Source organism: Schistocerca serialis, chromosome 2 (genome assembly GCF_023864345.2).
Source record: "Schistocerca serialis cubense isolate TAMUIC-IGC-003099 chromosome 2, iqSchSeri2.2, whole genome shotgun sequence".
NCBI classification, from domain to species: Eukaryota; Metazoa; Arthropoda; class Insecta; order Orthoptera; family Acrididae; genus Schistocerca; species Schistocerca serialis.
In genome coordinates this window covers 307,239,148-307,254,501 of record NC_064639.1, presented here as the reverse complement: position 1 = coordinate 307,254,501, position 15,354 = coordinate 307,239,148, and the positions used below count along the sequence as shown (strand labels likewise).

The following is a 15,354-nucleotide window of genomic DNA, read 5'->3' as shown; positions in this document are numbered from 1 at the left end:
CCAGTGGTCGGCGGAAGGTGCACGTGCCCGTTGACCTGGGACCGGACCGCAGCGACGCACGGATGCACGCCAAGACCGTAGGATCCTACGCAGTGCCGTAGGGGACCGCACCGCCACTTCCCAGCAAATTAGGGACACTGTTGCTCCTGGGGTATCGGCGAGGACCATTCGCAACCGTCTCCATGAAGCTGGGCTACGGTCCCGCACACCGTTAGGCCGTCTTCCGCTCACGCCCCAACATCGTGCAGCCCGCCTCCAGTGGTGTCGCGACAGGCGTGAATGGAGGGACGAATGGAGACGTGTCGTCTTCAGCGATGAGAGTCGCTTCTGCCTTGGTGCCAATGATGGTCGTATGCGTGTTTGGCGCCGTGCAGGTGAGCGCCACAATCAGGACTGCATACGACCGAGGCACACAGGGCCAACACCCGGCATCATGGTGTGGGGAGCGATCTCCTACACTGGCCGTACACCACTGGTGATCGTCGAGGGGACACTGAATAGTGCACGGTACATCCAAACCGTCATCGAACCCATCGTTCTACCATTCCTAGACCGGCAAGGGAACTTGCTGTTCCAACAGGACAATGCACGTCCGCATGTATCCCGTGCCACCCGACGTGCTCTAGAAGGTGTAAGTCAACTACCCTGGCCAGCAAGATCTCCGGATCTGTCCCCCATTGAGCATGTTTGGGACTGGATGAAGCGTCGTCTCACGCGGTCTGCACGTCCAGCACGAACGCTGGTCCAACTGAGGCGCCAGGTGGAAATGGCATGGCAAGCCGTTCCACAGGACTACATCCAGCATCTCTACGATCGTCTCCATGGGAGAATAGCAGCCTGCATTGCTGCGAAAGGTGGATATACACTGTACTAGTGCCGACATTGTGCATGCTCTGTTGCCTGTGTCTATGTGCCTGTGGTTCTGTCAGTGTGATCATGTGATGTATCTGACCCCAGGAATGTGTCAATAAAGTTTCCCCTTCCTGAGACAATGAATTCACGGTGTTCTTATTTCAATTTCCAGGAGTGTATGTTTTGTATTTTTAGCAAACTGAAAGTGTACAGCGCTTTCTTCTTCGTGGAGAAAGCTGTCACTGGTATTGTGTATCTACACTAGTGTCCAAAATTAAATCCGGCCGGCTTCAGTCTGGAACCGCGAGACCGCTACGGTCGCAGGTTAGAATCCTGCCTCGGGCATGGACGTGTGTGATGTCCTTAGGTTAGTTAGGTTTAAGTAGTTCTAAGTTCTAGGGGACTGATGACCTGAGATGTTAAGTCTCATAGTGCTCAGAGCCAGCCAAAATTAAAGCAACAAACGGAAATTTTGCGAGGCTGCGTTTGTTTTGTCACAAAACAGTATAAACGTGTGATAGCAAAGTAGAAACAATGTAAAGGACACAGAACGTAAACAACTGCAACATGCTTAACAGTAGACGAAAATGTTCTTTGTTTCTTCCCAACTTAACAAATTTGCACACACATTCCGACAACTTATCATGTGCTCACTTTGAGGTGTGACCACCTCTGGCAGCAATACAGTTCTGACAACGACGGAGCTTGCTGTGAATAACGCCATCAAACTCATGTTAAACCAATAACGCCCATTCTTCCTGCAGAGCTGCTCTTAAGTCTTAGAGAGTGGTTGATGGATGCTGGCGTGATGCAACCCTTCTACCTGCCGCATGCCAAACATGCTTTTTGGGATTCAAATCGGGAGAGCGAGCAAGCCACGCCATGTGTGCAGTATCTTCCGTTTCCAAGAAAACATCAACCACTCGTGCTCCATATGGTCGAGCACTATCGTCCATCAGTACGAAGTCTGGGCGCACAGCACCTCACAACAACCGCACATGAGGTCCCACGCCCTCGTCACGATACCTGACAGCAGTTAAACCTTTTCTATTCACCCGAACAATTTCGTGAAAAGATGTCCAAGTGGTCAACACCATTCTTGTCCACAGCATTATCGAATTTCCTCTATATCGGTCTCTTTCCACAATGTTCGGGTTTTTTAATCGAGTTCCACATGCCTTTCAAATGCGAATCCGTCGAGAATCACGCTCCAGATCAAATCGGGACTCATCTGTGAAAACATCATTCGCCCACTGTTCGAACGTCCATGTGGCATGTTGACGACTCCACTCTAGACGTTCCTTTCTGTAAACACGCATCAGAGGCACACACACAGCAGGTCTCCCACAATAAAGGCCACTCTGTCGAAGCCTTCCCTACACCATTTGCCTCCATACAACATGTCCAGTGGATGCTGCGAGATCAGATGCCAGTTGCCACGCTGTACTAAGGCGGTACCGTAGTGCCCTTACAGACAAATGATGGTCCCCTGCCGGCCGCTGTGGCCGAGCGGTTCTAGGCGCTTCACTCCGGAACCGGGCTGCTGCTACGGTCGCAGGTTCGAATCCTGCCTTGGGCATGGATGTGTGTGATGTCCTTAGGTTAGTTAGGTTTAAGTAGTTCAAAGTCTAGGGTACTGTTGAGCTCAGACGTTAAGTCGCATAGTGCTCAGAGCTATTTGAACCTTTTTGATGGTCCCCTCTTTTTGATATCATGCGTAGTCGGCCCTGCCCTGGTCTTCGGGTTACAGTTTCGGTCTCTATAAACTGTCGCCACATCCGAGAAACAACAGAACGACACACGGTAAGGCACCGGGCCACATGAGTTTCCAACTGTCCTGCTTCCATTCTTCCTATTGCCCTCGACCGCAGAGTGTCTGATAGGCGTCATCTTCGTGCCACACTGCACCGTCTGTGACTGTGTACAGAGCGATTGTGGATGTGGACTCCCCAGCAAATACGACTCCGTTTGATAGGTGCCCTGACGTCATCGTTGGCGTGGTTTACCGGTGACCGAAATGGCACCTTCCGTGCAAAACACGACGGCACGGTCATCTGTTGACAGTATGATTATATCGTGAATTAGAAACAGGATGGGGGAAATAGCGATTTGTTGCTTTAATATTGGACACCAATGTATACGGATATGCTTGAAAACTTTTTACTTCCACAGATCGATGAAGATGACCGAGATGGGAACGTTTACTACCAGCAAGGATGGAAAAACTGGTAGAAGCTGACCTTGGGGAAGATCAGTTTGGATTCGGGAGAAATGTAGGAACACGCGAGGAAATAGTGATGCTACGATCTCTCATAGAGGATAGGTTAAGGAAAGGCAAACCTACCTTTATAACATTTGTAGACTTCGACAAACTTTTGACAATGTTGACGGGAATTCTCTTTCAACTTCTAAAGGTGGTTGTGGTAAAATACAGGGAACGAAAGACTATTTACAATTTGTACAGAAATCAGATGGCAGTCATAAGGGCCGAGGGGCATGAAAGGGAATCGGTGGTTGGGAAGGGAGTGAGACAAGGTTGTAGCCTATCCCCAATGTTATTCGATATGTACATTGAGCGAGCAGTAAAGGAAACAAAAGAAAAATTTGGAGTAAGAATTAAAATCCATGGAGAAGAAATAAAAACTTTGGGTTTTGCCGATGACATTGTAATTCCTCCAGAGACAGAAAAGGACTTAGAAGAGCAGTTGAACGAAATGGACAGTATCTTGAAAGGAGTATATAAGATGAACATCAACAAAAGCAAAACGAGGATAATGGAATGAGTCGAATTAAATTTAGTAATGAGGGAATTAGATTAGGAAATGAGACACTTAAAGTAGTAGATGTAGTCTTGCTATTCGGGCAACAAAATAACTGATGATTGTCGAAGTAGAGAGGGTATAAAATGTAGACTGGCGATGGCAAGAAAGTGTTTGTGAAGAAGAGAAATTTGTTAACATCGAGCATAGATTTAAGTGTCAGGAAGTCGTTTCTGAAAGTATTTGCATGGAGTGTAGCCATGTATGGAAGTGAAACGTGGACGATAACTACTTTAGACAAGGAGGGAATAGAAGCTTTTGAAATGTGGTGCTACAGCAGAATGCTGAAGATTAGATGGGTAGATCACATAACTAATGAGGAGATACTGAATAGAACTGGGGGGAAGAGAAATTTGTGGTACAACCTCACTGAAAGAAGGGATCAGTTGGGAGGACACATTCTGAGGCACCAAGGGATCACCAATTTAGTACTGGAGGGAAACATGGAGTGGGTAAAAATCGTAGAGGGAGACCAGGAGATGAATACAATAAGCAGATTCAAGCCCGCCCGGTTGGCCGTGCGGTCTAACGCACGGATTTTTGGGCTGGTAGGAGCTCCTGGTCCCCAGCACGAATCCGCCCGGCGGATTTGTGGTGAGGTCCGGTGAACTGGCCAGTCTGTTGATGGTTTTTAGGCGGTTTTCCATCTGCCTCGGCGAACGCGGGCTGGTTCCCCTTATTCGGCCTCAGTTATGTCGGCGATTGCTGCGCAAACAAGTTCTACACGTACGCGTACACCACCATTACTCTACCACGCAAACATAGGGGTACACTCGTCTGGTGTGAGACGTTCCCTGGGGGGGTCCACTGGGGACCGAACCGCACAATAACTCTGGGTTCGGTGTGGGGCGGCGGGGGGGGGGGGGGGGGGGGTGAAGTGGACTGCGGTAGTCGTCGTGGGGTTGTGGACCACTGCGGCCGTGGCGGGGACGGAGCCTCTCCGTCGTTTCTAGGTCCCCAGTTAACATACATTACAATACAAAGCAGATTCAAGGGATGTAGGTTGCAGTAGTTAGTCGGTGGTGAAGAAGCTTACACGGGGTAGAATAGCATTGAGAGCTGCATCAAACCAGTCTTTGGACTGAAGACCACAACTACAAGAAAACTACCAACAAGGCGGTGCCCCACCTCATTTCCTCACGGAAGTTCGCGGTATCCTCGAAAATTGCTTCACAGGTCGGTGGATTGGCCGTGAAGGGCCAACCGCGTGACCACCTCGTCTCCGGACTTGACGCCACTGGATTTCTTTCTCTGGGGTTTCATTGAAGACCGTGTGTAAGTTCCCCCCGTGCCAAACAATTTAGCAGAGGTGCATAATCGAATCTACGCTGCCGTTGCACAATTTACGGCCGATTTACTGCAACGAGTGTGGGGAGAAACTGATTACCGGTAGGATGCTTGCCGCGTCACCACTGTTAGTCGCATCGAACCAAAATGACGCTTGACACTTTTACGTGAAATTTCAGGTTGTTTGCTACAAAATGACGCATCTACCGATTCTGTAATTTATTTCAATAAATTCCCATATCATTTCAAAGTTGTAAAGCCCTTTTTGACTCACCGCGTGTAATCACTGCCACAGGCCCAGTGCGATCTCAAATCGGCTCTGGCTCAGGCAGGCTCAGTGATTACTAGAGAGAGTTTGATCGCCACTGTCGGTCACGCATCGTTAGTTGCAGCGGCGGATTACAGCTAATGACGCTTTGTTCGGCAGAGCCGGGCCGCGGCCGCAGCCTGTTCACGGCGCTGCCGGAGTCGCGCACGTGCGCCGACGCGGGCGTGCACGTGCACTGGTGCGCGTGCAAGCGCGGCACGCGGCCGCTGGCGCCGCAGTCGGGGCTGGCACGCGCCGCCGCGCAGCGCTTCGTGCACCAGCTGAACGCGCGCCTCGCGCCGCTGCGCGCGGCCCGCGGGGGCAGGGCCGGGGGAGAGCGGCTGTGCGCGCAGCTGCGCCTGCGCCGCGTGCTCTCCGCGCTGCGCAGCCCGCACGACGTCACCGTCACCCTGGAGACGGCGCCGGGCGGCGCGCGCTTCGAGGCGACGCTCGCGCTCGACGACGCCGGCGGCGGCGATGACGACGACGGCGGCGCCCTGGGGGCGGCCACGCTGGAGGCCGTCAGCCGCGTCAACATGTACGGCAACCAGAGCGCCTGCATCTCCGACTTCCACCTCAAGCTCTTCTGCTACTGCGTCTCCTAGCGACCTGCCGCCTTGCTTATTGTCATGTTTCTTGAAAGTTCCTCCAAGTTACCTCGTAACTGCTAGCTTTGAGATAAGAATGTAACGTATCCACCGCTGATTACGAAACAATTTAATTGTAGTGTGATCTCTCACTACAGGGGTGATAGTCTCGGTGCAGTGAAGGCTGTCTCTGCATCAATCACAAAGTATCTTCTTCTATGACTGTCCATACGTGCAACTGCTTGCACATTATTTGAGAATGAAGAAAGTGAACATCCAGTAATTCCCGTTAACAGGAAAAAAAGTTGTTTGGTCTTTAATACAGTGCTTCATACGTATTGGGCATGGGTGGTCTTTTTATCGGTGTCCAACAATTGCCTTAAAGATATTTTCATTTGGGTCACATCTGTATTCAAATTTATGAGCTCTTCTGCTCTAGCACTTTATGTCTGTTTCTGTGAATTGTAAAATTTTCTCGTCGAATTGAATGTTTAAACAAACTGTGGGCTTGTAGCCGGTCGTCGTTTAATTCATCGCACGATATTTCGACTGGGCACCTGTCAATCGTCTTGAGATGATCCGTCAGTGACTGACAAAGACTTGCTCCGCTCCGTCATAAATAGCGCGCCGCGGGTATTCCGTGCATGTGTCAAAATTAAAGTTGACAGACGGACCGCACTTCCGATGGCAGCGCCCTCGCTGGTGGAACCGCGGAACTCGGCTGTCCCCTGTGTTACCGTTCTGCGCGGCCGTTTGCGCACTCTGTTGTCTTCGATTAGAACGAATCGTAGAGGTGATGGGGTTCGACGCCTTGTCCAACTGGTAGCCGCTATCACGGTTCATTACATTTTCCGCCAGACCTGTTTCCACGTATTCTTTAATAATGGAGTCCCAGAAAGATGTAACTGTGATGAGAATCACAGGTCTGTCATACTCCATTGAATGTCCAGTGGAAATGCAATGTTCGGCTATAGCGGACTTGCTTGGTTGCAAAAGGCGAACGCGACGCGACGTTGATGCTTAGTGCAACGTTCTTTCACAGTGCGTGCAGTCTGTCCTATACAAGCCACACCACACTGACAAGGTATTTTGTGAATTCCGGACTTCCTCAATAACAAGTCGGCCCTTACCGATCCCAAAAGGTCTGCAATCTTAGTGGATGAAAAATCGCTTTCACCTGAAATTTACAGACGGTTCTTGCTATTTTAAACGAAATGTTACCCACTACCTGATTCTTAATTTTTTAATTTTGTTTATTTTTTATTTTTTATTATTTTTTTTAGCTGCCAGTGCCCTATTAATCTGCTGTGTGAAATATCCATTTTTTCTGAACAGTACCTTTAGATGGGCGCGCATAAGGATGAGTCTGTCAATGCATGCCTCTTCGTCCGGTTTCTTGTGTGACCTGGCAATTTGTGAATTACTGCCCTGAAAGCTAGCGTGCTGTTGTGTTATTTGTGGTGTTACTCACGAGCGTCGGAGGAAAGGAACAGATTCGATGAAATCCAGTAATGGTACACAGCCTAATTCTGTGGAATGGAAGCATGAAATCTGTCGAGCTTAAGCTCAACAACTAGCGCCCAGATCGCCATTACGTGCCCCATGTCCTCACTCCATTAGGCGGCAGAGGGCTAAACTTGAAACGGAACTCAGGGTGTCGGTACAGCGTTGCTGATCAGACACCCGTCGACCCGAAGTGCAGAGTAAACTGTGCTGATGAAACCTCCTTCGTCCACCACGATAGCAAGACTATCTTTGGGCCCAATATTCGATAGCAATCCCAGCTGCGGCAGTTGATTCCTTTCCGTTAAATCTAAAGTTCATCGAGTTGCATCAGTTTGAAGACCATTTTCCATGACGAATTTCACACGGCTGTGAAAATGCCTTCCGTGTCTTAATTCGCCAACCTACTTGCTATATTGAATACAGCAGAAACAGAATGTGAGCTAGTGGGGTCACGCGCGTATTGCTTAGAATTGATCTGTGCAATGCTATTTGCAGCCCAAAACTGTCATAGAGCTGCTGAATAATAGGATGATGTGGTGGCTACCGCCTCTTATTCTTATTCTTTGGAATTGAGAGGATAACCCCAGTTGCTGGGTTGCAACACACGCACCATGTTGGTTTTGGTGACGTTCGTGTGTAATGATTGGAGGGTCGTGGATCCAGTAGCACAAAGTTGTGGTGACACATCACAAGTTGTATATACCATCATACCGTATACGCAAGTCTGAATCAGTGCATGCGTCGTTGAATTTCATATTATGCCATAACGCTGCCTTGCACCCAACCATTTTATGCCATAGAACAGGGTGTTTCAAAAGGCTCTTGCAATTTCACTGTAGTATATCTTCCGCGTGAATGAAAATAGAAGCCGGCCGCTGTGGCCGAGCGGTTCTAGGCGCTTCAGTCCGGAACCGCGCGACTGCTGCGGTAGCAGGTTCGAATCCTGCCTCGGGCTTGGATGTGTGTGATGTCCTTAGGTTAGTTAGGTTTAAGTAGTTCTAAGTTCTAGGGGACTGATGGCCTCAGATGTTAAGTCCCATAGTGCTCAGAGCCATTTGAACCATTTGATTTTTGAAAATAGAACCTCGGGGTGAATTTTAATTTACGCTTAGGTCAATAAAAGTTTAATTTTCGAAATAACCATCCAGCTTTACAACAATCGGGCTCTACAGATTCTTTTTCAACAGTCGCTATCTAAATTATTTATATTTGCCATAGGTGGCAAAAAACGCAACAAAATTTCAGTGTTTATGAAAAAACGTTCTTTTTTCATTATGCAGTACTCGAAAGGTGTAGCTATCACCGGTTTGTATTAATTCTGGTCATCTTCAGTTAACGTCAGTTTTACCAGTGTCGGTCAAAGACGATATTCCTTTGACTGATATTGTATGAGGATGATAAAGCAAGGCGGATGATATGATACTAGAAGTAACCGAAACTAATATTAACTATTACGAGTGTAACAAAACAGTGGTGTGACGAATATTATGCGGAAGTTCAGATTTATATAATTAAAGGATGCAGAGTTTTCATATAAGAACACACTTCGGTTCGATTTCAGAAATGGTGTGCGCTGAGAGTGGTACATGATGACAGATAGTGTGCCAAGGGCAATTCGTCTGTGACGTGTGTTTGCTAACGCCGTAATAGGTATGGTGGTACTTGACTACACGTGACGCGAATACCGCAGTATTTTCCACTGTCGAGCAGTTCACCAGAGATGGAATTTTACTAATAATATTGTAATCTATATTAGATGTACGTAGTCGTGCCGGGCTGTATGATACGCACACATCATCTAATGGAGCACCTTGCATGTAGGTCTACATTTTCTTCGTGCACGCAGGAAGGTTCCTGTTTCACAATAGTTTGTGCTGCGAAACGCGAGCAACTGGATCTCATCCAGTCCCGGAACAAGACCCTGCTGGAAATATGAACGATAAAGAATAAGTAATCGATTATTCGGAGTGAAAGATTCGGTCCATGACACAAAGCTAACACAATGTTGCGCTTATACGCGGGATTTGCGTTGCGCGTAGCTGCGTTGCAAAATGACAGGAAAATGGTTATCTCGAACGAACATACCTGGAGAACGCCTCGAAACGGCCTCTCCTCACGTCGCCCAGATGATGCAGCTGCAGCGACCTTTCGCGGAACTCTGATTGAGAGACAGTTACAGAGAAACTCATCTCATCTCTTATCGCGGGTCGAATTAATGACCCATTGTATTGTAAATGGTCCAGTTACTGAAGCAGTTTTATGGCATCCCTCAAATTGGTTTTCTCTGTAGGTAGCTTAGATGCATTTGTGCTGAGGTACTGTTCTTCTCACTCTGTGGAGATTGCGCTTGTCTTACAAGAGTGCTCTGTGCCGTAAATTCCTGTGTTCTTTGTCATGTGCAGGGACAAACGGACCTCGTATTATAAACCATGCTGTTTTTCCTCTTCGTTCGGAGCCGGCGGTAGGCTGCATGCGATCTAGTTTCACTAACGCTAAGGGGAGTCACGTTGGTACACGTTGCACTTAAATAGCTGATTCGGCTCTTGCCGTCCACCTCTTGTATCACTTATACGACAGTCAGTTTCTAAATGAAGGGCCCCTGCTACAGAATAACAATATCTTGGTAGCTTCATCAGGGCTGTCAATACCGCAACAATACCGCCTGCTACAGTAGCACCAGATTCCTAACGCTGTACCAGATTTTTCTTTTCTTAGTGACTTCAACGCCGTCTATAGTCACTTATAGAGTACGCGGCTCTCACTGGACTGAATTTCTAATCCGACAAGGTTCTAACGCATGGAACTGTGATGTCTCGTTGTTCATTGTAATGTTCGTAAATGATTATTACAGAATTGTAGAGTTCAATATGATAATTGCCAGCCCGCTATTCGTGCAGAGAGTCAATCGTTAGTGACATCTGACAGAGAGAACAAACAAACAAACAAACGAACGTACACATATCGATCTCTCCCAAATATCAACATTTGGTATACATGACAATTAAAACAAAGTTAGTGATATATGATGCATGTCCATATCAAGTAACGTGCAGTGTCAATTACAAAATCTGTGTAATGTCAAAACTGATGTGGATCCACAAATCATAGAATCCCGTCGATGTTTAAAATCTAATCATAACCATGTCCACGTGATCACAATAAGATTCAGCATCTGTCCCATTTCTGCAGTACACATTGCAGCTATCAAACACTAAACAACCACACGCCCTGGTCACAGTGGTCACTTATGCCATGGAATGAAAGCGTATAACTGGTAAACAGGTCACTTATGGTAAACAGGTCACTTATGGTAAACAGGTCACTTATGGTAAACAGGTCACTTATGGTAAACAGGTCACTTATGGTAAACAGGTCACTTATGGTAAACAGGTCACTTATGGTAAACAGGTCACTTATGGTAAACATGTCACTTATGGTAAACAGGTCACTTATGGTAAACAGGTCACTTATTATCTCTAATATCAAGGTACATCACTGACATCCGCTCGCTGTACGTTCTGAACACCGCAATTCGACAATTAGAATATAAGAGCAGAAATACACGAGTATGTACAGGGTGTTCGGAAATTCCCGTTACAAACTTCTAAGACATGTAGGGGGAGTAAGTGCATAATATTCTTCATAGGAACCCATGTCCGGAGAAGTCATCCAACGACACTACATAGCTTCTAAGTTATAGTCGTCGGCGCCTGTAAATGTATCTATATACAGGGTGATTCCGTGGTAATGTTACAAACTTTTCAGAATGATGAAAGAGGATAAATGTATCAATTTGAGGTATGGGGCATTGTAACGAAAATGAAAGAGTCGGAAGTTATATGCGAAAACTGTTCTGATACCTCTGACAGTCGAATACGTGTGCTCTTCTAAGTTATAGTCGTCGGCGCCTGTAAATGTATCTATATACAGGGTGATTCCGTGGTAATGTCACAAACTTTTCAGAATGATGAAAGAGGATAAATGTATCAATTTGAGGTATGGGGCATTGTAACGGAAATGAAAGAGTCGGAAGTTATATGCGAAAACTGTTCTGATACCTCTGACAGTCCAATACGTGTGCTCATACTGTTGTTAAGATTGTCGGGTAGCAACTTTCAGAGGTGCTAGTATGAACAGAAGCAAGAAAAAATTTAATATGAACGTGGGGGCTCTAAAAGGCATACCTTAACAGGTATGAGCAGTTGTTCAACAGAGTAGATGTGTTTCGTTAACAATTGCTCGTAATTGTAATTTAGAGCCGATATTTACTGGATTTTTCTCCTTGTTGCGGTCCATACCACCACCTCTGAAAGTTACCTACCCTACAGTCTTATCAACAACAGTACAGTACATGCATTCCACTGTCTGAGGTACCATAACGGTTTTCGCTTATAACTGGCAATTCGTTCGTTTCTGGTACACGGACCTTACCTCAGAATGATACATTTATGCTTTTCCATCATCCTTGCAAGTTTTTAACATCATCACGGAATCACCCTGCATCACACTTAACATGCGCCACCTCCCATAATTTTGACGCTCTGTAGCGTCGTTGGATGACGTTTCCGGACATGGGTTCCTATTTAAAATATTTTGTACTCACTCGCTTCCACAAGTCCTAGAAGTCTGAAACGGGAATTTCCGAAATGTGTGTAGACTTGTGTAATATGTAAGAAACATCATGTATCTAATGTTACATTTACAATATATTACTAGTATTATGTTGTAGATATACATTTGCTTGTTTGCCACCGTCTATGGGCTCTATGCCCGAATAGTGGACTGGCAATGAATTATTTTACGTGTAGCTCGTGGTGTACACCGAGCGTACTACAATTTTAAATTTAGTAACACGTAGCGCGCCCGCCGCATCTGTTGGCTCTTGCGCGCCCCCCGCACCGCCCCCCGAAACTCGTAACTGAAGACTTGGCCAGCTCCAACACGATCACAATGAGAGCCATTTTTCATAGTAAGCCAACAGTAAGATACTATCAATTCGTTATGTCTCTGCTGCTAAGTTTCTCGGCTCTACTATCTTAAAAGAGGACTCTTTCGCGAATTAGCAACTGCATGTTTCGAGGATTGCCCCACGACAGAATACTATCACAAATCAGCATGCTATTACCTTAATCTTTAGTCAATAACACGCTTAATCGTTTCATCCGATAGTGACAATAAGCTGCCTAGTTAAGAAATATTTGACATTCGAGGGGACTGAAACCGAAAGGGATAGGAGACGTATGATATGAAATCTTGAGGAGATTCGGATTCGATTATATCTGGTACAGCTTCGCTCGTTTCTTGTTCTTGTTACTCTGTGAAGCCACTCCTGTTAAGCAAACGTAGGCAAACGATTGAACGTGTAAGGAGTACAATTTTGCGTTCGTTGTTTAATTTGTTACGAGTTTGCAGTGGTCGACAATGAAAATGTTTTCGCATTATTTTTGCAAGCAAATCGGTTTTGGGTTGTGTGTTTTTCCGTGTTTCGAATTGTATCGTACAAAAAAAAATGACTGAAATGCGTCGCTTTAAAAGACAAAGAAGAAGGAAGGGGTAGGGGTGGGGGAGGGGGAGAGGGAGAGGGAGAGATTGAGAGAGGGGGGAGGAGAGTTTGCCCTTGGCGGCAGTTACCATAGAGACGAGAGACGCCAATGACGGTCACTACCCTCCATTTCGTGCTGATTTTGAAAAAAAGCTCAAACAAGTCTTCGTCAGCACCATCTGAGACCACAAGCCATAGTATCTTTACAAACATTGACGGTCACTCCAAGTTGCTCGGCAGTGAGCCTCGTCACGAAAAGAGAGCCAGTCAGGGTATCGTACACAGTATACACCCTCTGGAAAATACGCTAACGTGCCAGACCAGGTTGTCGTGACGGCCAAGGGGTGGGATGGGGGATACGTAACGTTCTAATAAGCATCTCTCTCTCTGCTTTCCCACACGTTACGTGGATATCCGCAAGCACAGTAACCGCGTGATCGTGCATGACGACGAAGCAGCCACCAGAACTGTACGTATCCCTTCGCTGCTAGTCGTTATCCACCGACCAATCAAGCGCTCGCTACCTGTCACCATGTAAATGCAGCATTTGTGTGGTGCTTTACATGTAACAATCTCTTCTGTCACCTCTTAAATATTTTGGGAGAATCTTGCAGATAAACGACTGATGAGTACTTACATATACATATTTTTTACTCTGAGGAGAATTACTAGAACTAATTAGCTTCAATCGTTTAATAACCGCTATGTTGTTTCGTACATACTTCCACCAACTTTATTGTACAAATTCCATTGGGGTTGTCACAGCTCTAATAGAGACGAAAAAATTTCGTTTCTACAGTTCTAATGAATGACCTGTACTTAATTTTCAAATTATTTTAACTCGACAGCGTTTATATTAAATTTTAGTTAAACTGAACCTTGGCTGTTACCGTTCGACAGAACACCTTTAGTACTGTTTATACTCTTATATATACAATTTCCATTTTGTTATACTTGAAAGACTGAAAATTGGACAGAGCATTTTCAGTAACATCAAGAACGTAGTTTAAGTGTAAACTTGTCGCTTCGAGACTGCTGTTATCCGAGAAGTGTTGCAACAATCAGTTTCTAGTTCCATCAGCAGAATATCGGGCCACCTCTGTTCTGTTATCCTAAGCAAAACAAATATTTTAATGATTGTAAAGAGATGATGCAGCGAATAAACAAATCAGCAGTAGTGCATCTTCTACAAAAACTAGGTCGCCCTTAGTTTCGTAGCACACGCGAGAGTTTATATGTATCCTTTCCTTTCCTTTCGATTCGTGTGGTACCTGTACCGTTAAAATGAGATGTAACTTTTAATTTTACACAAATTTTGTGTACTGCGGCTGTGAATAGTCGGAACAAGTATAAAATCCTAATCTGCGGGTGTATAGTATATTCTAATTTAAATCGTCACACTAGGTTAGCACTTGTTTGACGCAACGCTTGAAAACTGCACGAAATCGAAAATACACATATGTGTAGGACTCTTCAGTGTCCTACTGTTGACCACATCCGCACATAGTGTGTGCCGCAAAGACTGCCAGCCTTTGGTGGATCAAAAAGCTGTGCTTAATGGCGCGTGTGCACTGTAGTAACGGACGTTACGCGTTCTGTACATGTCTATTGTCTATAAAAAGATGTTGTTAAAATGTTTCCCTGTATGTATTTTTATATATTTTCCTACTAATTATTCACGTATTGTGCCTTCAAAAACTACTCCCGTTTCAGCACTTTTGTGTTATTCTTGGAAATGTCTACTTGTAGCTGTCATACAATGTTACAAAACGCTGTAAAAATTGGTTCCCGATAGTGAACAGACATTAGTTACCAAGAATCCTCTACGCTTGAATGAAATGTAATCTGTTAACAAGAGAATATGCACTATTCAGTGTTATCTGTGATAATTTTACTAATTACCTTGTTATTCTAAAGTATAGCTGTTTTGACTTACTTTTGTAATTTTACTTATTTTTCTAATTTTTTTGTGATTTGTGTTGTACTTAATATAGACGTTCATTGTGCGTCTTAAGTGCCTGTTACAAATTTGTATCGTGTAACTATTCTCTTATAAAGACTACGTGCAAAATAATAAAGAGTGATATTCTTTCCGTCTATTTTTACCACTTATTAGCAGAAGTATTGTTTTTTCTTATTCCTTGCCTGTGATACTTTCTTTCTCGTTTTTCGTAAATAATATACTGAACACTTTTTTCTCTATATTTTTATTTATCGGAAGAAATCAAAGATCACGTTTTGAAATTTGTTAGTCGGTGAGTGATTTAATATCGTTATCCATATTCATCGTGGTTCCCAGTAGCAACCAATCTCACTGTCTCACTGATGCAGAATAGCCATTGCCTCGAGTGATGCATAGACCTGTAAAGACGATTATGTGCTGTGTTGTATCAACTCATGAACTGTAGCATTACGACCGAATTCTCCAGGTTTCGAAGTTATCTCGTTATGAAC

General features: G+C 45.3%; 2 protein-coding genes across 2 annotated transcripts in view; one reads left to right on the top strand and one right to left on the bottom strand.

Moving 5' to 3' along the window:
- Positions 1-14,993, top strand: part of LOC126455928 (uncharacterized) — an 82,829-nt gene extending 67,836 nt beyond the window's left edge. The window contains exons 7-11 of the mRNA XM_050091685.1: positions 3,967-4,003; positions 5,254-5,311; positions 5,386-5,696; positions 5,784-5,861; positions 7,327-14,993. Coding sequence (XP_049947642.1) covers positions 3,967-4,003; positions 5,254-5,311; positions 5,386-5,696; positions 5,784-5,861; positions 7,327-7,416 — 574 coding nt within the window. The 3' untranslated portion in view covers positions 7,417-14,993. The remainder of the gene's footprint in view (positions 1-3,966; positions 4,004-5,253; positions 5,312-5,385; positions 5,697-5,783; positions 5,862-7,326) is intronic.
- The window catches only part of LOC126457087 (uncharacterized), a 763,934-nt gene that overhangs the window by 542,259 nt on the left and 206,321 nt on the right, over positions 1-15,354 (bottom strand). The window lies entirely within an intron of this gene.